The 27505-nt window shown below is 44.4% G+C and overlaps 1 protein-coding gene across 2 annotated transcripts in view; it reads left to right on the top strand.

Annotated features, from left to right (window-relative positions):
- cfap299 (cilia and flagella associated protein 299) overlaps positions 1 to 27505 on the top strand; it is a 100648-nt gene that overhangs the window by 5062 nt on the left and 68081 nt on the right. For both annotated transcript variants that reach the window (XM_015960234.3, XM_054730400.2), the window contains exon 3: positions 18777 to 18867. In XM_015960234.3, coding sequence (XP_015815720.1) covers positions 18777 to 18867 — 91 coding nt within the window. The remainder of the gene's footprint in view (positions 1 to 18776; positions 18868 to 27505) is intronic.

Below are 27505 nucleotides of genomic sequence, written 5' to 3'. Positions count from 1 at the left end.
GAAGCAAAGTGACCAGAGGTTGTAGAGCTACGTGGAAGATGGTCTCTGAAAACAACAGCTAGGCCTCCACCACGACCAGAACCCTGGGGCTGGCTAAGAAAAGAATAACCACTCGGGCAGAGTTCAATCATACCAGAATAATCAGATGCTTGCTGCCAAACTTCAGTCAGAAACAGAAAATCCAGGTTTTTAGAGAGAATAAAATCATTGAGCGGGAAGGACTTATTATTAACATAGCGGGTATTTAATAGAGCCATGCTGAGTGAGGTGGAGGAATCAGAAACTACAGAAACAGCTGGAGTTAGTGGACATAAATTAGCAGGGTTAGATCCACGGTGTTTATAAAAACCACTTATGGAGGGAACAGGAGGAGAAAGCACTCAGGAATGAGGATAAATAGACCTTAAAAATCTTGGACGGAGAAACCGAGCCGCAACGCGGCCTGGCGGGAATGCGGAAGTGGCGCTCAAGTCGCCAAACAAAGGAGAAGAAGCTGGAAGATCACGCCGATGTTTACTAGATAACCTACGCTTTAAGAGAAGTCTTATTCTCACCTGGATTCCTGCTCGTTTTCCTCTTTTCCTCCAACGTTTTCCCGGGACCGGATAAACATCGCTGGAGGCGCCCTGGTTGGAATCGTTGTTTGGCTCTGGGCCAGTGTGCCCGGAATCAAACGAGATGAAACATACACCTAAGAAAAATGATCTGATACTCTCACACACACACACACACACGCATGCATGCACGCACGCACGCACGCACGCACGCACGCACGCACACACACACACACACACACACACACACACACACACACACACACACCCCTCCTGAGTATCCAAACATCTACCTGTGAGGTGTTGAATTTGATTGAACCATCAGATGCTTATCCAGATGTGCAGATTGCTCACCACTGGCCCCCAGACGATCATCAGGAACGCTGATGAAATGGGAGCCTGCACACCTGCAGTTACGGTGATATTGGGGCACAAAGCCTTTCATCTTGTCCTAACAGGATTCAGGGAAATGCTGCGATGGGAAAGCCAGGATGTTTTATACAACAGTGAGCTCATTTTCCACAATCTTGTAGCTTTGGTGAAAAGCCTGTAATCTTGTGTTTTTAGGTCCCCGCAGTGTGTGAAGTCTACAGCATTGTGTGCTAGCTGCTGGATTTATAGAAATAGTCCTGAAAACATGTGCAGTGGTGTTTCTAAGTCTTCGCTGGAGAAGAATCCTTCTTAAAGCAGATCTGAGAATGATAAAAGTGAATTGTTCATTCTTTATTTTTATTCATATTTAAAATTCTGTGCCTCTAAGGCAATAAACCGGCAAAGATGATGAACTATCTAATGGATAATTGATGTATTAATGAAATAGATCTCTAATATTTTATAAAAGGCAATTCTTGTACGTCTGTAGCACTGAAATACTGAAAAACACCGACTCTAAAGTATCTTTTAAAGATTTTTTCTGTTATTGTTTCTGTGTCAAAGACTGCATTTACAATCTGATCAGAGTGCTGATCAGATGTGGCTCAGAATCCGTGTATTTATGTAGTGTGCTACTGGGTGTAGCTTCCGTAAAGACCAGTTAGCGCATTTACACCGGGTGTGAACGCGGAGCTGCAGAGTCTTTCCACATGGATCTGACTTTTCCAGACGCTGCATGCAGAGTCAGAAAGTGAGACATGTGCCAGCAAGGTGCATCCAGCTGATTTCAAAATAAAATCCTTCTGTCGGCTTCTTCTGTTATCAGTGATGAGGATATCGGTTCATAGTGTACGATAGTTTACTAACTCCTCTGTACACAGAGATGTTGTTTCATGACCGGGCATGAACATGTGAGCGATGTTGCAGAGACGATCCGCACATGATCTGCAGTCAATGTAAATAACTTTCCTTTTTTTTCCAAATAGAAAGTGTGTTGACATGCTTTTTAAAGCTCTGTTTCCCAAATGTTCTCCACTCCCACATCACCTGCAGAAAGGAATCGGACGGGAAAACAACTGCGTCAGAAAAAAACAGTCTCTTCTACATCACTGGGAAAATTAGCATTAATGGCCCCGCCCACAGGAAGGAGAGAACACAATGTGTCCCAGCTAGTAGAAATAGAAATTAGCAGTAGTGCCTCCACAACATGCATGTTTGTGTAAGATTGTATCATTTTCCACTCCCCACTCCTCTGAATAACTTCTGCTCCTTGAAACAGGAGCACCAGAGCTTTTGTTCCACAGAAAAAAACTAAAGCATTCATTCAATCATTCATTCATTCATACTAGAGACCACAGCAGGTTTACTGATGAAATGAGTGAATGAAGCTTTGAGACATGTGTTTTGTTGTGTTTTTCATCCTTGGGAAGATCCTCTGGGATCCATTTGGAATCGGAGCGTGTCACGAGCGACTCAGCTACCGTCACATGAAATCCGATACTCGTCAAACTGATGGAGTTGGAGCCATTTTTCTGCCTGTAAATGTTCACTTACTGGTACATTTGTGATACTGGTAGATTGTACATTCACTTTTAATGATTATTTTAGAGTCATCATTTTGGGGTGTTCTGCTAACAAGCACTTAGCTGATTTTATCTAAAGCTCTCGAGATCAGAAATGGCTTTTAACACTACAGTTGTCTCCAGTGTTGAGGCTAGAAGGACCAGAGGCTCTGTCCACCTTCTAGAATAAATAAAACAGTTTAACGGTTAAATCTGGAAGAAGTTCCTGCCTCTCATGGAAGATGGCCACCAACATCTGAACAAATCTGAAGTGACATGCCCACTCTGCATCATCTGAAGTGTTTACAGACGCTGGAATTTGCAGCTCAGAAATCCCCACATCTGAAGTGGACAGAAGCGAACATCTGTCAACGGCTGGATTCGCTGGCTTAGAAGTTATTATACATTATTATTCTGAAGCTCTCTGACTGCAGAGAGGCTTTTATTTTCCCTTCATGGTCATTAGCTGTTGCGTTATGGTTTTTAAATATGAAAACACTTTCAGTTGGATGGATTTCTGTTGGGGAGTGACGGCTTCATAAGAAACCAGTCAGCTTTACATTTCTCATTTCTAAAGAATGTGGCATGCCTGCTGCCTTTGGAATAGGGTTAAAAGTCTTTTATTCTAGGCTGTTGATACTGTTGTCCCACTTTTGAATATTTGGTGCAGAAGTTTTAGCCTCTTTTTATAAAGTATTATTTACAGAACGTAACCCTATGGAGGCAGGCGTTGCAGAATGTTAAAGCCTACCTATAACTCCACATACGTATTTCATAAGCATTTTTTTACTCAGAAGTACCCCTGAAGGACTTAGTTGTTCGTTCTTTTATCAAAACTTATTTTGAGCCTGAGAGGGTTAAAGGTGTCTAAGGGTTTGGTGCAGCCTTGCCCTGTGGATTTTCTGACCCCAGTATCTCCTGCCATTGTTGCTCTTTTAAAACACGGTTTCCTTTATGCAAAGTACCGCCTGCTAAAAGTCTGAGGGCAATCACAACAATGTTCTGTCTGACAATGGCTGCAACAACCTTTAATTCAGTTAAACTTCAATTCAGTGAAACAAATCACGCCAAGAGTCGTCTGAAGGACTTCACAAAGTAAACATTCCAACACAGTTGTGTTGATTGCGATAAGAGTACCTTCCTTTGTCCTTCAATGGGGACACTGCATTTCAGTACAAAGCCAGTCAGTAAAAAGTTTCCTATAGAGCTCCGGGAGATGACGTCACTTCTCCCGGCATGCAACAGTTCAAATCGAAACGGCGCCATATTGGCAGGCAGAAGCCCGCAGATGGACTATTTGTTATTGTCAGAAAACTCAATCAAACGGGAAATATGGTAGATTCCTGTTGTGCCCCAGGATGCAGAACAGACGCGGACGACATAAGGGATGAGCCATCTACAGGATTCCCCAAGATCCGGAGTGCCACAAACGTTGGACCATTGTAATAAAACGCGCTAGTGACCGGGCTAAAATGAAGCTGTGGGATCCCGAGAGTAAAGGTTTTCACTAACGTTTCGTCAACTGTGTATGGTATTTATTTTAAATGCTTTTATTATGATTCTTAGTGGGCTTCCTAAACTTAATTTGGCATGGCTTTTTCTGTCTTATTACTTATAGCAACAAGTAAACATCACGTAAAACCTTGCCTCGTGAGTTCTGCGTGCTGCCGTTTACGTGTTTTATGATCACAGCAATTAACCGGCTAAGCTGTATTTCATTTTAAGCAATGGTTGATCAATTGTCAGATCACACATAAAAAGCACTTTGGATTGCTATTAGCAATTTTTTTAGACTGAATTTATAATAAGAAAATTCAATAAACAGTCCAAACTGATACGTAACATGAGACACCTGAACCAGAATAGAGGGATTTACATTTCAATGGTGGAAACAAAACCCATTGCACACTGCTGCTATCTAGTGGTCAGCGTTTGAATTGCACCAAAAGAAAATTTAATAAACAAATGTTTGCATGTAAATTCTTCCCAAAAATTCGATACGCAGTTTTTGAATATCAATATAATATTGCAGAAAAAATATCATGATATATTGCGATATCAATATTTGCGATACACAGCATTTGAATATTATCCAGCCCATCCAGCATTCTTAAAGTAGACAAGGTGTCTGCCTCACTGACTAAAGCTGGGAGCTGATTCCACAAGAGAGGAGCCTGATAGCTAAAAGATCTGCCTCCCATCCTATTTTTTAGATATTCTGGGAACCACCAGTAAACCTGCAGTCGGAGAGCGAAGTGCTCTGTTAGGAACATATGGAACAATCAGGTCACTGATGTATGATTCAAGATGCATTATTTCTGTAACTCTTTAACCCACTCTTGGCTGGTTTTCTCAGCCATTTTCTTTCCTGCAGACCTTTTGCACCTGCACACATTTCCTCGTTTGCAATGGGAAACCTACTGTGTTGGGAATGTCAGAGCCTGCTCTGTGAGCCTTAAGCTATTCCTCCCAAGGCACATCTTTTTTTCACAGCTCTGTCACTCCCCCCTCCTCTCCCTCTCCCTCCCCCTCTCTCCTTGTCTTTTCAGCCTCTCTTTGCTCTCTGAGACCTTTAGTGCCTGCAGGTGTATAAATAGAGCTGCTTTCAATTAAAGGCTAAGCTCTCCTATAGCGTGCATCTGATCAATGACTTGCCCTGCACCTGTGGTAATAAAATACTATGGGAGTTGAGATAGCACGCTGAATGCTAATCAGATGTTGCCCTGTTGTTGCCTTGTCTCAGTTTTAAGGACAACATGCTCCTTCTGGGGGGGAGGGGCACAAAAGACCAAACAAAGTGCTGGTGCTCTCATCAGACATAAGTGAAATTTAATGTGATTGAAAGCAGAAACTAGGATCAACTGATGCTTTGTCAGTTTGTGAGGATTGTTTCAAATTTGGTTTCAAGTTGGTAAAATGTACGCATTTGATGAGTGTATTCTTGTCCAAGCTCCTAATCACTGCAGAGTTAATAATATATTTCCTTTATCATTTCATTTTACAAATGTAGCAATCTGAGCTGCCGCCACATTTTGGAAACCATCTTCTAGTCTTGCATTTGATCTCAAACTAGAGCGACGTTTGGATGTAAAGTAGGGGACAATTGAGAGGAGCAGGCACAGCAGAAGGAAGGCCTCATGTTTCCTCTCCACTCTGGCCCGGACCCAGATGTCCATGGAAGCACGCATCCTTACCTCGCGTGCTCGCAGCGTTCCTGCAAGGTTTTTAATCAGACTCCCCGCGATTCCCCCACAGTCCCAGCCACAGCCTCATTCATTGTCCTTTGTGCTGTTGGTTTTTATAGGCTACCTCAAGAATTCTCCAACCCTCTGTATTAAAGCGAGCCACCACACAGAGCCAAGTAAAACCAGAGCCACGTACATTTCTCTGTGGATCCAGCCTCCAGATGCTCAGCAAGAGCAAGACTGTGGAGGTGAGTGACATGAGAAGCCGATCCCTGGCCCCCACGGCTCTCCACGACAGCTTCTCTGGCGAGAGCCCCAGGGCAACAGCATTCTGCCGTCTCTATTACATCTGCTGTCAAGCCAATTGCCTTCTTTGCACTTGGTAACACTGGACGTGTTTCCCCTACATGCGCCGTTCAGAGACGCACACAACCTGCCGGGCTTCAGCCCTCCACCACATCCTCCGTACAGCACACGTGCTGCTGCATCAGACCAGTAATAAGATGTTTCATGTTTTATATTAATGACTTGTTTGAGGAAACATCTGTCGAGGCGTCGAAAGATGCCAGAAAATACTCCTGAGTGTTTTTGACAGAATAATAATAAATCACGCCTTGTTGGTTATTTCTGGAGCTTTCAAACAAACCTGTCTCCCGGAGTGGTCCGGTGGGCCCTGCTCTCAGGTTCTGGGTGCTTTAATAGTAGAGTCCACACACGAGATCAGCATGAAGAGAAAGGACTAGTGTTGAATGAAGGCTTATGCAATGTGAGGTGAAATCTGAAACCGTGAATAATCAAACTAGATGGTAATAAATACCAGGGAGAAGCAGTGGTGTCAAGATTAAAGTCAACAATTGTTTATAAAAAAAAAGTTGTGATAAAAGAAGGCGCCATCCCTTGGCCTCTTCTGTAGCAACGTCCACAGAAGAGCCTATTTTAATCTTTCACCGTAAGAGTCTAAAGCATTAACACACACCTCAAAATATGTAAAGCTTTTAAAATATTTTATTATTCCTGTTTGATCAAACTCAGGGAACAGTTCTGTAGCAGTTGACTTCCTGTTACCCAGAGGTGCTTAGCGGCTTATTCAGGAGGGGTAGTTTGGGTGAGCCATGAGTATGAGGGGGGTTCAGTGACTGCTGCTAGTAAAGGTTGTTCTGCTTTTCATTACCGACTCACGAGCATTTAATTGCTGCATTGGTGTCAGAAGTGGGATTGTAAAACAATCAATATAAACAATGGCTACTTATACTGAGCTAGGGTCCTCAGGAGGTTTCTTCCTGTTAAAAGGGAGTTTTCCTCTCCACTGTCGCTGCATGCTTGCTTAGTATGAGGATTGCTGTAAAGACTCTGACACTAGTCAGTGACTCGATGCGACCTGCTGGGTTCCTTATACAGGAAACTTTTTACTGATTGGCTTAATGACCTGATCTGTATTGGAATGTTTATTATGTGAAGGCCCTTGAGACGACTCTGGTCCTGATTTAGTGCTTTAGAAATAAACTTGAATTGAACTAAATTAAAATGACTTAAGTGAGGGAAATTGAGCAGTCTCTGGCTGACCTAGAAATGAGTGAAGATTGCTCCATGAGTGTGAAACAGCCCAGACGAGGATGATGCAGTGTTGAGCAGCCTTTGTCACGGCAGGCTGAAGAGCAGCGCCGAAGGGAGGGATTGTCTCTTCTGAGGCAGGTGGATGAGCAACCCCTGGTGGTGGCGCCTGCGAGTCAGGATCGACCAGAAGGAGCCAGTGCTGCTCATGGGCAGCCTTTTTCAAGGCTGGAAAGAACGTGTCCTGCCTCACAACTGGTGACGTTGACACATCAGCCTGAGGACAGGGTTTCTACAGAGGCAATCCGGCCTCCTCAGCACCTGACAGCCCTGCCCAAGCTCCTCCGACACAACGGGGAGACCACACTCGATGGCTACCTCATCCAAGTCGACTTGGCCGCTGAACTGTGCAGCTGGTCCCCAGAGGAGATGGCGTAAGCCCGGGTCCATCACCTTCCCAAACACTGGAGGAGTCTGAAGATGGAGGCTGATTAAAGCAGAAATAGGACATAAAACCCACTTAGCTGCTGTTTAGCAGCTTTATAAATGCAGTTCAGCAGGTTGTTAGAAATGCTATTACTGACATAAAGTCAAGCATTAATGAAGCTATTTTATTTACATTTTGTGCCTTTACTGTCTGCACTGTAACTTTGCTGTTTTTGCTTAGAAAAAATTAAAGTATAATATAAATAAATATAATAAAATTATATTAAAATAAGAACAAAACGTTTAGGTAGATCCAGATTGCCAGGTCCACCGACCTTCCTTTCGGTACTGGAGCCGATGGTACAGCGTCACAGCACGACAAACTAGTCCTTGGATTGTCTCCAGGTAAAAAGCGACAGGTGGATCACAGCGTCAAAAGGGGACCCTCCTTGGGTCAGCGAGTTCAGCTTTTATTCTGAAAGGTACCGTTGCTTGGTTGGTAACAACAACAGAATTTTTCCAGCTTGACGGTTCTCAGCTTAAAAAGTGAAGTTCAGATGGCCGGTCCGATACTCCGCTTAGCATGCGGTGAACTCAATGGGATCTTGAGAACTGAACTTAAGATGGCGTTGGAACTATTTTATTAATCTGGATGTTTTGAATTCTGGTCGAATCAAAGTTGGCAGATTTATAAACACCACAGAGACTCTGCCACGCTTCAGACTAGGAAGGTTCTGATTGGATCAGCAACAGCAATGTGTCATGCGGTTGTTTACCTTACGTGTGTCAGTGTGTCTAGGGAACTAGATTAAGCCATATTACTTATTAAAACATATTAATCATAACATTGTGATTTCACAGATCGGTCACATTGTATTATTGACTAACAGTTGTTTTGATTAGCTTTATTAAAAATAGAGTTCTTTGATTTAATAAAAGAAAAGAGTCTCTTCATCTTCTGTCTTCCTTTTGCTGGAAAGTAAACAGTTTAGAAGCAAATGCATGACCTTGAGGATGTTTCATGTACTCTGGCGCTGTGTCAAAGGCAACTGTGGATAGAGGATAAATAACCTTGAGGAATGGCTCCTTCATCACGTTACAAGTATTACATAGATTTTTATAAACTAAATTTTTGCCTCTGTCTCAAATTTTTTCAGTCGGTCACACCTTGCATCTAATCAATACAATGACTCCCACACAATAGAGGCCAACGATCGCGACGACTCATCGGGGGTAGGGAGGAGGGGTATTCTTAGGTAGTTTCTCCTCGTTAAGCAAGAATAGACAGCTACAGCTTTTAAACGTGACTCCCGGATTCCAGTCAGAATTGATAAAGCTTCTCGGATGAGACGGGAAGCCAAAGAAGTCCAGTTGCCTTCATTTGAACCCTTTTGGAATACCATGACCTGGATGACTGAGAACCTTCACCAGCAAATAAAACACTACTGTTATGAGCTTCCTCCTCTGCTGTTTAGGGTTCAAAGATTTGTGACACGTTGCATTATGGGATACTTTGCTGTCCCGTCTGCAGAAGGATGCACTGATGCATCCTTGATACAATGGGCAGAGCAAGAACGCATCTGGGATTTTGAGCGAACTTGTAACGATACGTACTTAGGGCTTCAACAGTACTTGGGCCATCGTTGATGACATTTCTAAAGGACATGAGTACACAAGTTCAGACGAGTGTGCATACTGAGAAACGGCCGAGTTTTACCTTCTGTCCCTAGAACTCTGAATGCCAATGATGATTTCTTTTGATGGCGGGCGATGGCGGATGTGCCACCCCCTTGTCCCTAGAGCCAGAGTGTCTGCGGTACATAAAACTCAGGTAGAATATCACGTGTAGCACACGTGTAACTGATACAGCCAACTCATTGTAATCAGAGGTGACAGAGGATTTAAAAAAAGCCCAGAATAAAGTAAATTGTCATGGTGTGTGGAATTTCCTGCTACATCCACCGGCCCAAAATAATATTTTTCATAAGATTCTTTTCCCCTAGCGCTCTGAGGAATCACATTCTGCTAGGGCGCGTGTTGTTTTTAAAGAAATCGCTGGATTACTAAGAGTTCCCATCTGCTTCACCGTGGAAGCTGCAGAATAATGAACGTCTTTTAATCTGCTGTGAAAAATGGGAATTTATTCTAAAGAGCAACATCTGCTCCCTGTCATGAGAGTAAAGCCTCGCTATCAACACTCGGCGTCCAGTCGCTGGATATTTATTTGGAAAACGAAGATTACATATTAAGTAGGAATGTTCGCCTTTCACTCTTCAAAAGAACCTGTTAATGACGTTCAGTTAATTATACTGAGAGCCATTTGCTGTTGCTGGTGCTCACATGTGTGATGCAGGATGTGATGTGAGGACATTCTGCTAGATGGACGTTTCATGTTTTCTATAAAGTTTCTCCCTCCTTCCTTCTTGATGGTGTAGTTCCTGCTCTGAGCTCGGTGATGAGGAACGCCCCCCTGCTGTAGGTCGGATTATACGTTTTTAGGGGACAGACTGGGATGTAAACAGCACCAAACATATAAGCTGAAAGGAAGAAGGGGGAGGAGACGAGCAGAAATCAGGGTATCCGCGGGTCCTTGAAAAGTCTTAAAAAGTCTTAAATTTGCTTTTCCAAATTTAAGGCCTTAAAAATCCTTAAAAATGACAAATAATCCTTAAATAGTATCCAAAGGTCTTAAATTACCTAAGACCCAATAAACAAGATTCTTTTATTTCTATAAAATTTTCGTGAATTTCTAGTTAGTCTTCAGCATTTTTTGTGTACGATGTAGGCGTAAGCGGAGCCGTACACATGCAGTTGGTTGTGAAGGGGGGCTATTTTTAGATGAGCGCATTAGCTGGTTAAGCTAGTGGGAGCTTGCGCCATGGGGAAGTGCAAGTTTAATGGTAACTGAATGGCTAATCCCACGTTCGCGACGTGGTTAGCACCGGTTCCAGGCAATAACTGGAAATTATAGCTTGAATTTAATTTTAAAAATAGCTTAAATTTGGTCAAAGTGGCCTTAAAAAGGTCTTAAAAAGTCTTAAATTTGGCTCTCTTACACCTGCAGATACCCTGAGAAATGTGTTTAGGCCTCTTATTTTCCACCAGATAGAACCAATAATGTGTCTGAAAAACACAAAAGGAAGTTACTTGTAATTAGTCTCATCATCCCTTTAAAACATGCATCATTCCTGCCATCGTTAATGCCAGAGTTTTATTGTGAAACATGTTCCGAAGGGATGGTCGGTGACATGCAGCCTTATGAAGCACCCGACCTCTGGGCTGCTGCATCCTCCACGCTGGAAACAGTGGAGCTGACTGACCGCGTCCTGAAAGACGTCAGTCAGATGTACAGACGGCTGAACCTGATGGTAGAATTAGGACCCCGCCACCTTTTAGCTCAAACAAACCGAGGCGAACGCTTCAGCTTGCTGGGACCACATCCATCATCAGCTCAGAGGCGTTTTCTTCACTTCCCAGGTCCCAGGTCACGCTAATTCTGGCTATGAGGACGTGTGTGCCCTAATAAACCGCAAGTTTTCTGTTGTACCAGACTATCTTGTCAGAAACACACAAAATATTGCTGATTATTTATAAATCTATAATATTTCGTACATTGTTGACATACGTAGGATGCCATGTTTGCACTCTGGGGGTGATGACGTATATTGGTTGCTTTTGGAAGAACAGCTATTGATGCTAGTGTTTGTTTACGAGCTCACCGTATTAATAATGACGTAAAATGCAACATTGTGCGGCTTTTGGATGTGATTTCCAGTCAGAAGCCAACAAGGGGAGTGATGTGAATTTTATTTTGCGTGTAAGAGAAGGCAGAAACTAAACGCCTTAGCGACCATTTTCCCATACAAGGAGCTTAAATTTCCTTGGAGAGACGAGAGACGCTAGACGCTCTCCTGAGCCGACAACCCGCTCCTGCAGCTGCCGCGTCTGTCATGTTGGGCGAACCATCAAACACGCCACTCGACACGGATGAAGCTGAACATTCACCTCTCCCATCAGTAAAACAAGCAGTAAGTGTAGCAACACAGTGTTGTCCACACACATAATATCTGCAACAATGATTCAATTCAATTCAATTCCATTCAAAAATACTTTATTAATCCCAGAGGGAAATTGATTGCTGTAGTAGCTCAGAATAATAATAATAACCAAGTCATCAAAGATTTGTTGTATATTACAATGACTGTTGGCAGGAAGGATTTCCAGTAGCGGTCAGTGTTGCAGCAAAACTGAAGAAGCCTCTGACTGAAGACACTCTTCCGTTGTCGGACAGTGTTGTGAAGAGAACGCTCAGGGTTGTCCATCATTTTCTTGATTCTCTGGAGAATCCTTCTTTGCATCATCTCCTCCAGCGGTTCCGAAACTGCTGAAACTCTGGCTGAGTCCATGAAAGGGCTTGGAGTTCCTCCATCTTGTTGGTCAGTGATCTCACATTGCCCATTATGATCGATGGAAGAGATGGTTTGAATTTCCTCTTTCTCTGTCTCCGTTTTGCTCCCGCTCTGCACCCACGCTTCTTGCGTTTTAGCTCATTTGGGATTTTGTGGCTTCAGTTGAGGTATTATTTCAGCCTTTCCATTGTTAATCAGCTGCTCCCGATTGTAAACCAGCTTGTTGCCATGGTTACGCATCATAACAAATGCTCAAGAAGTGAAAAAAGCTAAAAGATAGCAGTGAAAATCCTCCAAGCTTCACAGCACCAGAAACAGAAAAGTAAAGTGTCCAAAAATAGTTTTTCTTGAGAAACTAGAAGAAAAAATGCCCAAGAAAAGGCAAAACTTACGTCGTCAACAGAGCTACTCCAACATGCAGCCACCCAGAGCAGCGCAGTTCCGGAAAAAAGGCACACGACAGCTCTGGATGCTAATATTCTCCTAAATCATTCACAACTGAATAAGTTTGATCACACGATCAAAAGTGAGCTCTTGACAACAAACACTCTCCCTCTCGGTTACCATGGAGACGCATTTGCCGCACACGCACCACCGGTTTGGTCCTGCTCTCGCTTCATCCTGCCCTTCTTACTCTTCATGTTGACACTCGTTTTGTGAAACATGGTCAGTGATGTCATCATTAATGTTTCGCTCTGGTTCAAAGTGAAAAGGCTGAACAGACGACATGTTGATGCCGCTGAACTGTCGCTACAGGGTCCCAGAGCCGCGGTGCAACGGAGGTACAACCATGTGACGTCACTACCCAGAGTGCATTACAACACTAACAACAACGGCGGCCTACGAGTTAAACTATTTTTACTAATTTTATAAAAATGAAAACATCAAGAAGATTTTTACACCATTTTTCAGTGCCTTGGGCTTCCTGACAGGGTTGCGGAAGGCGCTTTATAAATAAAGCTTTGATTGATTGATTTTAACGTAACTGACACTAACATTTATCTCTTAAGAACCACAAGGTTTTGTAACCTGGGTTCCTGCTACTTGGTCTGTGAGACATTTGAGAAGAAGTCGGTAGCAGCTGAGCCGGCTTTCAGGGTTACAAAACTGATTTTATGTATCAGGGTTTTTTATTTTGTGTGATAAGTTCGTTTAAATTTTCCCCACAGTCCCCTCGGACTCATGACCCACATGATGGCTAGTTAGTCTGGCTTTAAGGCCAGAAACACAGAGGTGCGGGAAGTTTTAAAAAGCATCGGACACTTCACGCAGACTTACATAGATGTCCGTTCAGTAAGAGGTTCGACACTTCTCAGGGTTTAACGCTGGAGCGCCGTTTCAGATGTGTTTTTGTGGCAAGTTATAAAATAATTGCTGTATTGCTTGTTGTGGATAGCTTTTGAAAGCACTTAGTTTGCCACAGGGAAGCCTCGACTAGACCCTAGTTATGCAAAGATGATGCAATTATTAGTAGTTAAAATGATATTTTGGCTGAAGAAAAAGGCCTCTGGCTTTTGGTATGCTCCGCCGTGGTGTGTTTATGTGTGTGTAAACACACTCCGAACGCTCCAGCTGTTCACCCCCAGCAGAGGCGGACAAAGCATTACAGAAACTTGTTTATAGAGAAGCACCAGCAGGAAATCCATTTTTTATTTTTGTCTTTTTCTTTTTAGCATTTCTGACACGACTGGAAGCTGGAGGACAGAAGGTGCTACGACACGTTTTTAGTCATCTGTCACTTTTTCTGTGACAGTTTAGGACACTCAGTCCTTTCTGTGGTCTTTAATTCACACCTCATAAACGGCTCTTTTATCACTTTATTCTCACGCTAAAACACTTTATGATCAACGTTTGAGTTTATTTAACACACAGACAGAAAGCAGCTGAAATATTTTTGTCTATTTGAAAAGAGAAAAGTTGGATTTCTTATAGAATAGAATAATACTTTATTCATCTCTATGACTTTCTGCTGCTTCACAACAGACAGACAAGTGATAAAAACATACAATAAAAAAGTAAAGCTATGTGAAAGTATCCCAGTTTCCTATAATTCTGATTATTTGGTGCAACTAAATAATAAAGATGTGTTTTTCTGACAAAGATCTCCAAAGGCTCGTGGAAAACCAGAAACCATCTGAAGGGTTTTGTTTTCACCATCAACATATACATATATGGACAATGGGTTTCCATAGCTCCAATAACACATTTTTTAAGAAAAATGGGAGGTGGCCACCTCCCATTTTGACACAAAAACTTAGAATTGGAGCATATGGACACAAATTGTCCAGTATATATGTCGATGGTCCTGATGGACAAGTTATTTCTCCAAACAAACTGAAATCATCCATTAGATTTCCTCTAAAGCAGTTCAAAATGGCCAGACGTTTGCTTTTTAATGCCCTGCCTGGTAGCAAAATCTTTATTAGAAATGCTCCCGTTGCTTTAAATTCCAACGGACACGGAGACGGAAATGAAAGAGAAAGGGGGAGAAGAAAGGAAGAGGTGGGGGACAAAAAGCCACACCGACAGAGCCTAGGGGCCCGGACCCCACCAGGCAGCCATGGGGACGAGCTGGACGTTTCCTTTAAGACAACAAACTAGTTGGGCTCTTCACCTCACACCTTGTTTTTACTCACTCTGCTGCCCCCCCGCTCCACCGCCATGCAGAAACGAGACACCTAAAACACACGAATGCATCAGTCGGCCTCAGGCCCAGTTATTAGTCACTGATCACAACGTTAATTACAGGTTCGTATGCTTCCTATGAGTCTTGATAAGAAATCTGCTACCTGACTTACAGTGCTCCCTGTGTGTGTGTGTGTGTGTGTGTGTGTGTGTGTGTGTGTGTGTGTGAGAATGTGTGTGTGTGAATGTGCGTGTGTGCGTGCATGTGTGTCTGTGCGTGTGCGTGCGTTTGTGCGTGTGTGTACGTGTGTGTTTGCGTGCGTTTGTGCATGTGTGTGTGTGTGTGTGTGTGTGTGTGTGTGTGTGTGTATTGCTTCAGCTACTGGATGGGGTAACACCAGCCACTGGGCTCCTCAACACCTGTGTTTACTTTGGGGCCTCGGCCCCCATGACCCAGCAGCAAACTTTCCCTCACTCGGAAGATGAAGTGAGGCTTTAGCCTCCAAATATGTGCCGTCCGTGCAGTTTTACCACCGTGTGATTCCTGAAAGACTTTCATAACGGGGCACAGGCCAGTCTGCAAGTATAAATTACAATCCTGGTCCAAGTTCTAGTAAATGAGACATTCAAACCCTTCTCTCCTTCACTCTGATGTTAAATCAGGCAAAAGGCTGAATTTTGGTGTGAAATGGAAGTTGAAGAGCAGCTCATGTGGGATTAAACTGGACTATTCTTTGGACAGAACAGGAAGTGGACCTGGACTAAGGCAGCACCTTCAGGCTTCTACAGACCTGCTGTAATCCAGACAGCTACAGGAGATCCTTCCTACCCACAGCCATCAGCATCTTTAAACACTCTGAAGATATTAGCTGAGATCATTATTGTTTCTACTTATTATTTATTGTTTAGAAGAATGAGTTACGACAACACATCATGTGCCTCTGGGACTAATAAAGTGTTTTTGAGTTAAATTAGAAAACTTTAATAATGTAATCATGATAAATGACCCTCACTTGTATAGTTCCTTTCATAGTAAGGACTCTAAAGTGCTTTACACTAGTGTGTCATTCACCCATTCACACCCTGGATGAGCTACGATGTAGCCACAGCTGCCCTGGGGCGCGCTGACAGAGGTGAGACTTCCCAGCACTGTCACCACCGGTCCCTCTGACCACCACCAGCAGGCGGGGAGGGTTAAGTGTCTTGCCCAAGGGCACAACAGCAGAATTCTCTCCAGATCACTGGACAACCCGCTCTACCTCCTGAGCTACTTCCCTTTAGCTGCCCATTAAAATGTAAACAGAGAACTTGATGCTTTCAGTCAGTATTTAAACTACAGGTGACGGCGGCAGAGGGACCAAGTGCTCGCTCCGTAACCGGAGGGTTGCAGGTTCCAGCCCCATCTGTGGCATTCGATGGCAAGACACTTCACTCTCCTGACCCACTGGTTGTCAAAGAGACCGGTAGCACCTGTCGGTGTGCCCCAGGGCAACTGTGGCTACGGTGTAGCTCATCATCACCAGTGTGTGAATGGATGTGTTGTGAAGCGTCTTGGGCGGTTGTAGAACCCAAGAAGGCGCTACATGAATGCGCTCTTACTATTAAACAGACTAATCTGGGAACAGAAGTGGCTTCAAAGCAGTTTGTGAAAATGAAGCCCTTTCTTTCTTCACATCCATAATCCAGACGGGATTACTCTAAAAGCCATTTATTGGGATTAGTGGCTCTTCTCTTCAGAAAGTAAAAAGTGCTGCTGTTAGCCTTTTAATGGGAAATGATGAACATGTTGGCTACAGAAGAAGAAGAGACATTTTTTTTAATGTAGCCCCTGTCAAGATCAAAACCACAAGGTGGCTCACTTGAACTAAATTCTTTAATTATTAATAAAACATAAAGGGAGCCTAAACCACTTCCGCACCACTGGTCCCGGGAATAACGAACAAACGAATGCAAGTCAGCTGAGCTAAAAACGCCATTTTCCAACCCGCTTGTTTTGTACCATGGATTTCATTCATGATGTCCGTGAATTTTAAACAAGCATTTTGATACCAAGAACACGTTTATTTTCAAACGGGGGAACGCTATTTTAGGTTTTGTGTGAAAATAAGTCCAGGACTACAAATGCGCTTCACCAAAGTGACGTCATCAAACCAGACACGGAGAAAACTGAGGGACAAGGGTTGTAAGTTCAGCAAACGTCCCACAGGATGAAAGAACCACCATAAATCTGGTCATGTGGTGAGTAGCAGCTATGCTAGGGGGGAGGAGCTTATGTGGTGACATCATATATGCGAACGAGACGGAGAACGCAAGCTTGTGATTGGTCAGAGCACAGCTGTTGTCTACACCGCTGCCATCGCGCCCTCAAAAACATAAAGAGAGCCGAGGATAACTAGCGGCAGACACGGAGAAGCTTGAAGAATACCTCGCGAAAAAACTCTAAAATGTTAAAGTTTTGCCCCCCCGTGACTGGAGGAGTGAAAAGATACGCAGCAAGTGTTTTATTTGTGGACGGAAATGACAGGAAACGTGGGTTTAGAGGTGGCGAGCGCATGAAGAAGTGGAGTAGAATGAGAGACAAATTTGTCCGTGTTGAAAGGTCTCTTATATACAAAAAACCATAATATAAACACACTATCTTGGACCGATACATGACAGGATACCACAAAACAGCGCTGCGCCCCCTGTTGTCCTGGTGGGGAATTGCTTTGCAACACTCCCCAGGAGATGGAGAAGTATAAGGGCAAAATGTCTCCGTCCATGTGTGTCTGTCCCTTGCGGAACTGACGGAGAAGCATGAATCAGGCTTTATTTATAGTTCTCCATCGGCTCTACCAGGGAGAGACAGACATGCACAGACGTTCTGCCCTTAGACGTCTCCGTCTCCTGGGGAGTGTTGCAAAGCAATTCCCCGCCAGGACACCAGAGGGCGCAGCGCTGTTCTGTGGTATCCTGTCATGTACCGGTCCAAGATGGTGTGTTTTTATTGTGTTTTTTTCAGAGACTTTTTAACACAGACAAATTTGTCCCTCATCCTCCTCCACCTTCCCATGCACTCCCCACATTTAAACCCACGTTTCCCGTCATTTCCGTCCACAAATAAAACACTTGCTGCGCATCTTTTCACTCCTCCAGTCACGGGGGGATGAAACTTTAACATTTTAGAGTTTTTCCACGAGGAAGTCTTCAAGCTTCTCCGTGTCTGCCTCTAGATATCCTCGGCTCTCATGTTTTTTAAGGAGAAATGGCGGCGCTGTAGGGTGTGACTAATCACAAGCTTGCGTTCTCCGTCTCGATGGACGGATGTTTAGAAAAGAGAGCTTGGCTCCGTCCGTCCTCATGAGCCTGCTGGAGAGCCCTCACTAGGACGGATAATGGCGTGGCGTGGTCCGTCCCGACGTATAAATTAGGCTTTAGACTGATTTATTTCATCATTTCATTTAAAATTGTGTTCCTGTTACTTTACACTCGTATAAATTGTGCAACAGCTGCAGTTGGGACTGTTTGCCTGCTGTTTTGAACCTCTAATTTAATAAATGCCTTCTGTGGGTTTTTTTCTGGATTCCTGACCACAGGTCAAAGGTCACCAGTGACCTGTTTACTGCTGTTAAATGTCAGCTTGGTGTGAATCTGATGGATGTTTTGCCCCGTCGATGGTGGATGCGTGCCAGAGTTCTGTTGCTCGTACTGCAGTGTGAACTGTTCAAATATCAGTGCCAGTGTTTTTACAGGTGTGGATACGCTCGCATGCTTCAACATTTGTGTTTCTATGGAAACGCGCTGGCCTGAGTGTAAAAAGCTGCCTCAGTATCATGCAAAGCCATTTCTAGTTTCACTCATTGACAACAAAAGCGATTCAATCTATTTTCTAACGTCAAACTTGTGGAGGATTTGTGAGTGTTCAGAGTTTAGGAGGGTTGCAGGAGCTCACTGGGCGGATTGTTATCTAATCCTGTTTCAGCAGAGATCATCCAGAGCCCTCTAAATGCCAGGATGGAGCACAAAGCTGCAATAAATAAAGAAGCCTAAGTCTTTACATGATTTTTTTTCTCAGCGTAGGAGAAACATTTCATGGAGTGTTGTGTTTTCCAGGACACTGGCAAGTACAGGAAAAGAACTCAAAGATAACTTCCTGAAGGCCCTGGCAGAGCGGGAAGAGGCCAACCGCAGTGGGAAAAGTACTGTGAGTACATTATTACAGCACTCCAATTGCTACGTAATGGGATTCCCCTCAAATATTCCTGCAATTCCATTAGAATGGAAACAAAATCCATACTGTGTCAAGTTGAGTGGAAGTGCCCCTCCCTCACCGCTCCAGTCCCTCCCCAGCAGAGCCAGCTGCCTGTCGTTCCCAACCATAAAACTTCCCTGATTTAGCGGATTTTCCTGTTTTTGAAGATGCGTTTGACAGCCTCAAGTCAGAGAAACATGCAAGTTCTTCAGCTTTGTTAAACCTTAACGAGTTACTCTTCTGGTAAAGACGGAGAAATAACCCGTCTGGAAACATCTCTGCTGTTGCAGAAACTAAAACTGCTCAAGCGCCAAATCTTGTGTGTTATAATGGAAACCAGTTGACCTTTAGGGATGAGCCATGTCATTCCTAATTTACATCATCACCAGTAATGTACCTGTAAGTAGTGACCACCCAGCCTCTGTTGTGTCTAAATGATCACAATAGCTTCCATTGTCTGCCTGCTCAACATTCAGTGGGATCACTTCAGAGCACTGAAGTCACCTGCATGACCAACTGGTGGGTGTTCAGTACAAGTACTAAAACTACCAGTCCCAGTATGCACTGGGACTGCCCCAGCAGGCCCATGTGGAGTCTTCAGAAATGATGCGAGGTTATGTGGAAACATTCCTCTTTTCTCCTGTTCCTACGCTTCTTTTATTTAGTTGCTGTCAGCAAAAATTTGGAGTGTTTTCCATTTAGTTTACATTTGTGTTTCAGTAAGTGTTTCATTGTGCTACTACTAGTTTACCCGTTTAATTATAGATTCACTAGGATAAATACAATAAAGTTTATCTCTCACCACATAGAATATTTACTAAGAAATCACAATGTAACCATTGAAACACTGCTTTGTGTGTGTGCGTGTGTGTGTGTGTGCAATAATAATAATAATAATAGCCTTTATTGTCATTGTACAGGATACAACGAAATTTGAGTGCCACTCCCTTGGTGCACAATACAATAATACTTCTAAATATAAAAGGTCCCCTAAAACAAAACAATAGTAAGTACAATATATACCGAATAGTGTGTGCGTGCGTACATGCGTGCATGTGTGTGTGTGTGTGCGTGTGTGTGTGTGTCTGCTCTGTCTTCTCCATCCCCAGTGAGCCGTGGAGGATGGCTGCTTATACTGAGCCAGGATCCTCTTGAGGTTTCTTCCTGTTAAAAGGGAGTTTTCCTCTCCACTGTCGCTGCATGCTTGCTTAGTATGAGGATTGCCGTAAAGACTCTTGACACTAGTCAGTGACTCGATGCAACCTGCTGGGTTCCTTATATAGGAAACTTGTTACTGATTGGCTTAATGACCTGACCTGTATTGCTTACTGTGTGAAGGTCCTTGGGACGACTCTGGTCCTGATTTGGTTTTTAGTATTTACACTTCTCAGGATAAATGAGTAAACCCCACCACATTTATCCGAAAACCAGTAGTTTCCTTTCAGAATCAACGCTTTCTATGAGATGCCATACTAGCAGCAGACAGGTGACTACAAACAAACATTACTGAAAGGCCCTTCCCATTTCATGCTGTCAGCAACAGCTCCACATGGAAGAGAAACGTCACAAAATCTGAGAAAGGAAATCATTTCTTTACACAAAAAGGTGAGGGCTACAAGAAGATCAGCAAAACTTTACATATCAGTTGCAACACTGTAGCAAAAGCAATCGAACAATTTGAGAAAGACGGAAATGCAACCATCTCACAGAGACGTCCAGGCTGTCCACGGAAGTTAACATCTGGACAGGAGCATCTTCTGATGAGAAGGGTTGAAGAAAATCACCCTGCAAGTTCACTGCAGCTAGCTAAAGCAGTAGAAAGCCAGACTGGAGTGACTGTTTCCCATGACAACGTATGGCGCACCCTGCAGAGGAATGACATGCATGGGTATCGTCCACAAAGGAAGCCTCTCCTAAAGCCCACGCACATCTAGGATGTGCTAGGGCCCATGCTAACAGAGATGAAGACTACTGGGACTCTCTTTTTAAAGAGTACTCATTTATGCTGAGCACTGTAACAGAAATCACTAAATACATCAGATGCACAGATGAAGACCGGCTCGTTTAGGGTGAAACGTGTTGATTCAGTGGTCAGGAGAGGGTTCACCAAGACTTCATTCACCTAACATGCTTGAACAGTTCACAACATGAATTATTATGACACCCCCCCCCCCCCCCCCCGAAAAAAAAAGGCAGAGGAAGTTTTTACACCAAATGAAAATTTCAAACAGGCATTTCCATAAGAAAGCAGCTTTAGGTGCTATTTGGGCGGTTTGATGGTCTGCAGCACTCAGACTAGCGGTTAGCTCATCAATACTGTTGGATGTGATCTCCATTTGTTCGGGAAGCTACGTACCAACCGTGAAATGGGAATTATTCTCAGACACTCATTTCAAACAGGCAAAAAAGACTTTTTCATCATAAAAATAAACAAACGTTTAGCTGTTCCCACTACTTCCTGACTCTTAGGTTGACCATTTGTTTGTGTCATTGCCAGTCTCAGCTGCTCCGCTTCTGCTTCTGATCCAAGTTCAGCCCAATTTGGACCCAGAAATCTACAAACCATTAATACGTCTCCTTTCAGCCAGTAAAGTGCTTTGGTGGGGATGCAGCGATATCTTCTCACCAATCGTATGATTTTGTGCTGAGAGTCTCCAGGTGCAGCTGATGAGTGCAGCATTTGGCTCCATCAGAGCGTGACCTCTGGTAGACCCCCAGGCCACTTGGCAACAGAGTGGGAAGGCAGTTTGGATGAGTGTGTGCACTTCCAAGCCTGAGACACTCTGCTCAGGAGTTTCTCCTCCAGGAAGAAGCAGAATTCTCCGTTGTTCCTCCGTCTGAGTGGGCTGCCGTGTCTGAAGTGGAGCAGGGATGGACGTTTGCTCTGATGAGCTGTAATTCACTTCCGAGATGCAGGACAGGCAAAAGGAGTTTTGTTGCTGCTGGTTTTTGCAGCTACGAGACAAATAAAGTGCAGGAAAGCAGAAACAGCAGAAGCTTTTCCCGTCTAACCCTTATCACCCCTCCCAGAAGGTCCTACCACACAAGAGCTGCAGCTAGCTCATGTCTACAGCCGTTAGAAGGTCTCCTTAAATGCTAATTAATACACGAGTGTTGTACAATGGTGTCGGCATGCGCTTCACTAAAGTTGCTGATCTATTCCCGTCTCTCTCTGTTGGAAAACCGGGACCTGGGGGATGTTTATTTCCCCTCTGTTTAAAATGAAAGCCGCTTAATGCTGCGTCTCTTTGAAACTGTTTACGCAACAGGTAATCTTAATGTGCTTTGACGAGGCTTGACCTCATTGGTGTATTTACATTAGACAGATGTACTCCAGGCAACATCTGCACGTGTGGAGGCCCGCCGTCTCAAGTTTCACTCGTTTATCCCACGCTGCATGAATTGCTTTTCATATTTTAATTACAAAGTGCCGGTAGAGAGTGTAAAACACGACTTCACGTCCGTAACAAATCGCATCACACGTGTTTAGGCTGATTCGCTTCTGCACCCAAAATCCATGATAGTTTTTAAAATGAATTCATTTGATACCGATGCCACCCAGCGCTTAAATGCTCCCCGCTCTTCTCCTGCAGACCTACAGAGACCCGACATCAGCCGCTAACCAGAGCATCCTTCACACGAACACATTCCAGCTCCTCATATCTGCCCTGCTTTACTCTTTAATGGGAAACATCCCTCATCCTGCACGTCTGCACTCTTTACTCTATACATTTTTGTTTTTTATGCACTTCATTCATACCGTGGTGCACAGCTGGGTGTGTTTGTGCACCAGGCATCACCGATTCTTGTTCAAAATGGTGAATTTTAAACAAAAACAAACTTTTCTCTCAAATAGCACAGACGTATCACCTCTGACAGTCTCAGAGTCACCGCTTTCTGCTTTTGGTTCGACTCCATCTCTAATGTCAGGCTGAATTCACACCTGCCACGTTTTTCCGGTTTATGGGAAAAGATTCATAGCTTCCCTGTTTCCTGTTTTCTTCAGAGCTGACACAGTTCTGGGTCATAAAACCGTTCCCACTGTAAACGTGTTCGGGTTCTGTGTGCGGACTGAACCGTGGTCGTTTAAAGCTCTCAGCTTTATTCCCAGGGTGGGTTGTGAAAGCTGCTCCACTGGCAGAAGTCACACACCAACAAAAGCTGCACCTGGGCCACTCCGGCTTTTTTTGCATTGCCTAAGAAGAAAAAACAACGTATCAGATGCAGGTCACACCTGCACAGGGAGCCTGAGGGTGTCCATTGTTTGAAAGTTCATATCTGAAACCAAAGGTGTGTGGCCGACACCGGTCCTGCTCTCTCCTGAGTCCAGTTGTTTGTGAGCCTGATTTTGTGGAAAAGCAACAGAAAGTCCAGTGAAACAGCAGAAAACCCTTTTTTGTCACTGACTTGATTTAAAGTCTGTGGGACATGCTGTTCATGAAATGCTCTAAATCATAGAGGTGGTTTATAACGTAACATTTACCTTCTCTGCGTTTTCCGAGAATAAATAAACTAAATCTTCTGAAATTCTTCTCCTTAACTTGAACTCTTCTGAATAATCTGATGTGACGGGATTTGCTTCCTACGTTATTGTCGGTAGCCAGTAATCACCAGAGGTGGTGTCTCACCTAAGACCTACCTGGGCTATCGGTGTTCTGGACCGCACCTTTAGTTGGCTTATTGTTAAAACTGAAATGCAAAGTCCTTCCAGCATTTGACCTCTGACCTTTATGTTGGCTTTGTTAAAGGGACATTATGGAAGTTTGACAGCCAAAACATGTATAGAAATAATAAATGTCTTCTTCATACATTCTCCTGCAATGCCCTGGTCCTGTAGAATGAGCCCTGGCATTTTTACTGTGATTGCCTGATTTTCTGTAAAATCACAGAAAAAGAGAGATGCTCGGGTCGAGCAGGCTGCTTCATGCGCGTTCACGCTCAGGCATCGCCCGTAGCATTTGCTATCCGTAGCTTTAGCAGCAGAGAGAGAGGCAGTGCCACTTTGTCGCTGTTCCTAACGCCTAGTGATGAAGCTAGCTACATTTCTGAGGACCCTTAGCTACTTTCTGTAGAACTTTCTTCTAGATATTTCCTGCCAATTAACAACAAAATTGTCATTTTCACTCCAAACCGTTCTTTGGTTTGACGTTGTTTCAGCTGTCATCAAGGATATAAATGTTACAGATACTGTGAATGTTACTAGAGTTTAGCTCACCTTGTAAGATGTCTGACTCTCGTACAGAAATCCTGGGTTTGATTCTGGGTGTGAACATAGTTTATTCAGAGTTTCTTTTTTACATTAATGGTATTTTTTTTACAGTAAGATGCCCAAATTTTTATTTGAGACTCGCCGAACGGCATTGAATTCTCAGATAAAAAAGATGTGGGTTCAACTTTCATTTTGGAACAATTTTTCAAGCAAGGGAAGGGAATGATCTGAGCATGCAGGAGGACTGACCCATCTTAAACCTTTGTCGGCTGTGCTGAAGAGAAAGGTACAGAACCAAATTATTTAATTAATTAGCTGCGTGTTCTCCTGTACTCTGTCCTCCAGGCCACACACACACACACACACACACACACACACACACACACACACACACACACACACACACACACACACACACACACACACACACACACACACACACACACACACACACACACACACACACACACACACGGGACTGTCTCAGCTGTTATTTTCGTTAAGGAGTGTGCACGTACAGCATGCGCGCCTCGAGCCTACTATTGAAGCTGCCGTTACGCTTTTGGCCTGAGGGGGCAATCGCGAGCATAAAAATTCAAAAGTCTGTAAAGTCCCTTTAATATAACCCTGTCGTATTCAGATCTCACCTGTTAATGATTTTTCATTAAGACCGGATGAAATCACACCAGTCTGTAAAAAATGGACATAATAAAATTTATAGCTATTCTACATTTTTTATTGTTCATGTGAAGCTTATTTAGGACCCCGATAGGTTTGATGGTTTCCATTCTGGTGATCATCAATAACTGGCCTTTTTTACTATTACACTTACTGGTTAGGGTTAGGGACTTAAAGCCCAAAGTTGCTGTTTTCTTGGACTGATTTAACTTTTCACGGATCATTTTCGGTCTCCCGCCCTTTCAGAGTAGGAATTTAACTGGTTGGCCTGAGCGGCGTGCCCAGAGGGGACGTCCTGCATAAAGGACGTGTTTGTCTTTGGTCTGTGGACCCAGCAAATTCTGTATTGATAAGCTCCTGTCACTATAGATAATAAGGTGGTCAGTCATGCAGCCCAGAGATCAAGTATGGCATTGAAATTAAAGAGGAATTCCCAGCCCTATTGCATTTCACCCTGTGTGTGTGTGTGTGTGTGTGTGTGTGTGTGTGTGTGTGTGTGTGTGTGTGTGTGTGTGTGTGTGTGTGTGTGTGTGTGTGTGTCCGCTGCCCGGTTCCTTTGTCCTCGTCATGGCCAGTAAAAACAACAATGGCAAGTTTGATTTCAAAGCAGCAGGACTGAAGTGGACAGCCTTTAGAAAGCAGAGTCCTGCAGGGCTATCGTATGACCTTGACTTGAATGGTGTCACGGGGGGGGGGGGGGGGGGGGGGGGGGGGGGCTCAACAGTTATCAGCCATCTATCAAACCATCAGAAAGAACGTTTTGTCCTGGGAAGCAACCATCATGATATCTGAGATCAGACTTTGCTAGCATCTAGTTTACTTTTTAGCTCACTGACTGGACTGCATCTGACACACACACACACACACACGCACGCACGCACACACGGACGCACGCACACACACATGCACGCACACTCACACGCTTGCACACAAACACGCACGCACACACGCTCGCATGCACGCACACGCTCGCACGCACACGCACGCACGCACACACGCCCGCACTCACACACATGCTCGCACGCACACGCACGCACGCACACACGGACGCACGCACACACACATGCACGCACACTCACACGCTTGCACACACACACGCACGCACACACGCTCGCACGCACGCACACGCTCGCACGCACACGCACGCACGCACACACGCCCGCACTCACACACATGCTCGCACGCACACGCACGCACGCACGCACACACGCCCGCACTCACACACACGCTTGCACGCACACGCACGCACACACACACGCCCGCACTCACACACACACACGCTCGCACGCACACACACGCACACACACACGCCCGCACTCACACACACGCACGCACACACGTTTGCACGAACGCACGCACACACACGCACGCACACACGCACTCTCACACACACACGCACACACGTTCTCACACACACACGCACACATGCACGCACACACACGCACGCATGCACGCACACACGTTCACACACACGCACGGACACATGCACGCACACACACACACACACGCACGCACACACGTTTGCACACACACACGCAGGCAGGCACGCACGCACACACGCACACACACGCACGCACGCACGCACGTACACAGGCACGCACACACACGCACGCACGCACGCACACACACACACACACACACACACACACACACACACACACACACACGCATGCACACACACACACACACGCACTCACAAGGTATATGGTTAGGGTTGTTAAAGCGCTGTGGAAGAAGACGTTGGTAGAACATCTCGGCTGGTCTACAGGGATGTATCGAGGCCCAGGTGGAACGTGCACCTTTAGGCATCTGAAAGCTTTGTGTTGATAGTTCAGTGATGCTTTTATATTTTCTTAAACACAGAACCTGACCAGGTGCAGTATAACAGACAGCTGCCGCAGATCAACTTCTTCTGTTTACCTTTGTTTCCTGTCTCCTTAATTCTTACATCATTCCTTTGGCTTTTCCACCAAAACAGTGATTGAACCGTTCCACTTTGTGTCTGGATACGTCCTCTTTCCAGCTGCTTGATGGGGAGAAAAGCCAAGCCCTTCGGACACAGAACTGGGCTGTCGCAGGGTTTTCCCGCTGCCGTTTAGGAAAGTAGGATGACATCAGATCTGGAGCTTGCTGAGACTTCAACTTTAATTAGGTATAGGATGTTTTCTTGTTAGAAAAGCGGATCCTCATGGTTGATTTGAGGTGTTTTCTTTCTGACGTGACACACAAGCCTTTTGCTGTACCTTAAAATTCTCTTTTAGTGCTTTCAATGTTTTATGATGCTTCTTTCTCTTGTATCATGTTTTTTTCCTGTGAGGACGTTTTCAGCACCTTGGGCCTACATGAACGTTGTAGAAAATAGCCTGGAAATCTAGACCGACCGTAGCAGAACCAAAAGGATTTAGCTCTGCAGGTTGGTCTAGCCACACTCCATAAGAGCCTCACAAGGGCCAGCCAGTCTGCTGTCTATCCAATCACAGTGCTCCACCAGTTTCCTAACCGCTATGTTGTCCAACAGCATGTGGAGACAGAAAGACAACCGGAGATCTGCCCCTCGACTGAGATCGCTCCATGAGAAGACTATTTATTCACCAGGCTATATAGATACAATTGGAGTAAGCATCATCAAAGTGATCCTCCATCCTTTAAGGAACATTTGAAACACATAGGATGGCCTCATTCCCCAAGCGGTGAACCGTTTTT

This window comes from Nothobranchius furzeri, chromosome 10 (assembly GCF_043380555.1).
Source record: "Nothobranchius furzeri strain GRZ-AD chromosome 10, NfurGRZ-RIMD1, whole genome shotgun sequence".
Classification (NCBI taxonomy): domain Eukaryota; kingdom Metazoa; phylum Chordata; class Actinopteri; order Cyprinodontiformes; family Nothobranchiidae; genus Nothobranchius; species Nothobranchius furzeri.
This window is presented reverse-complemented; position numbering and strand designations above follow the sequence as displayed.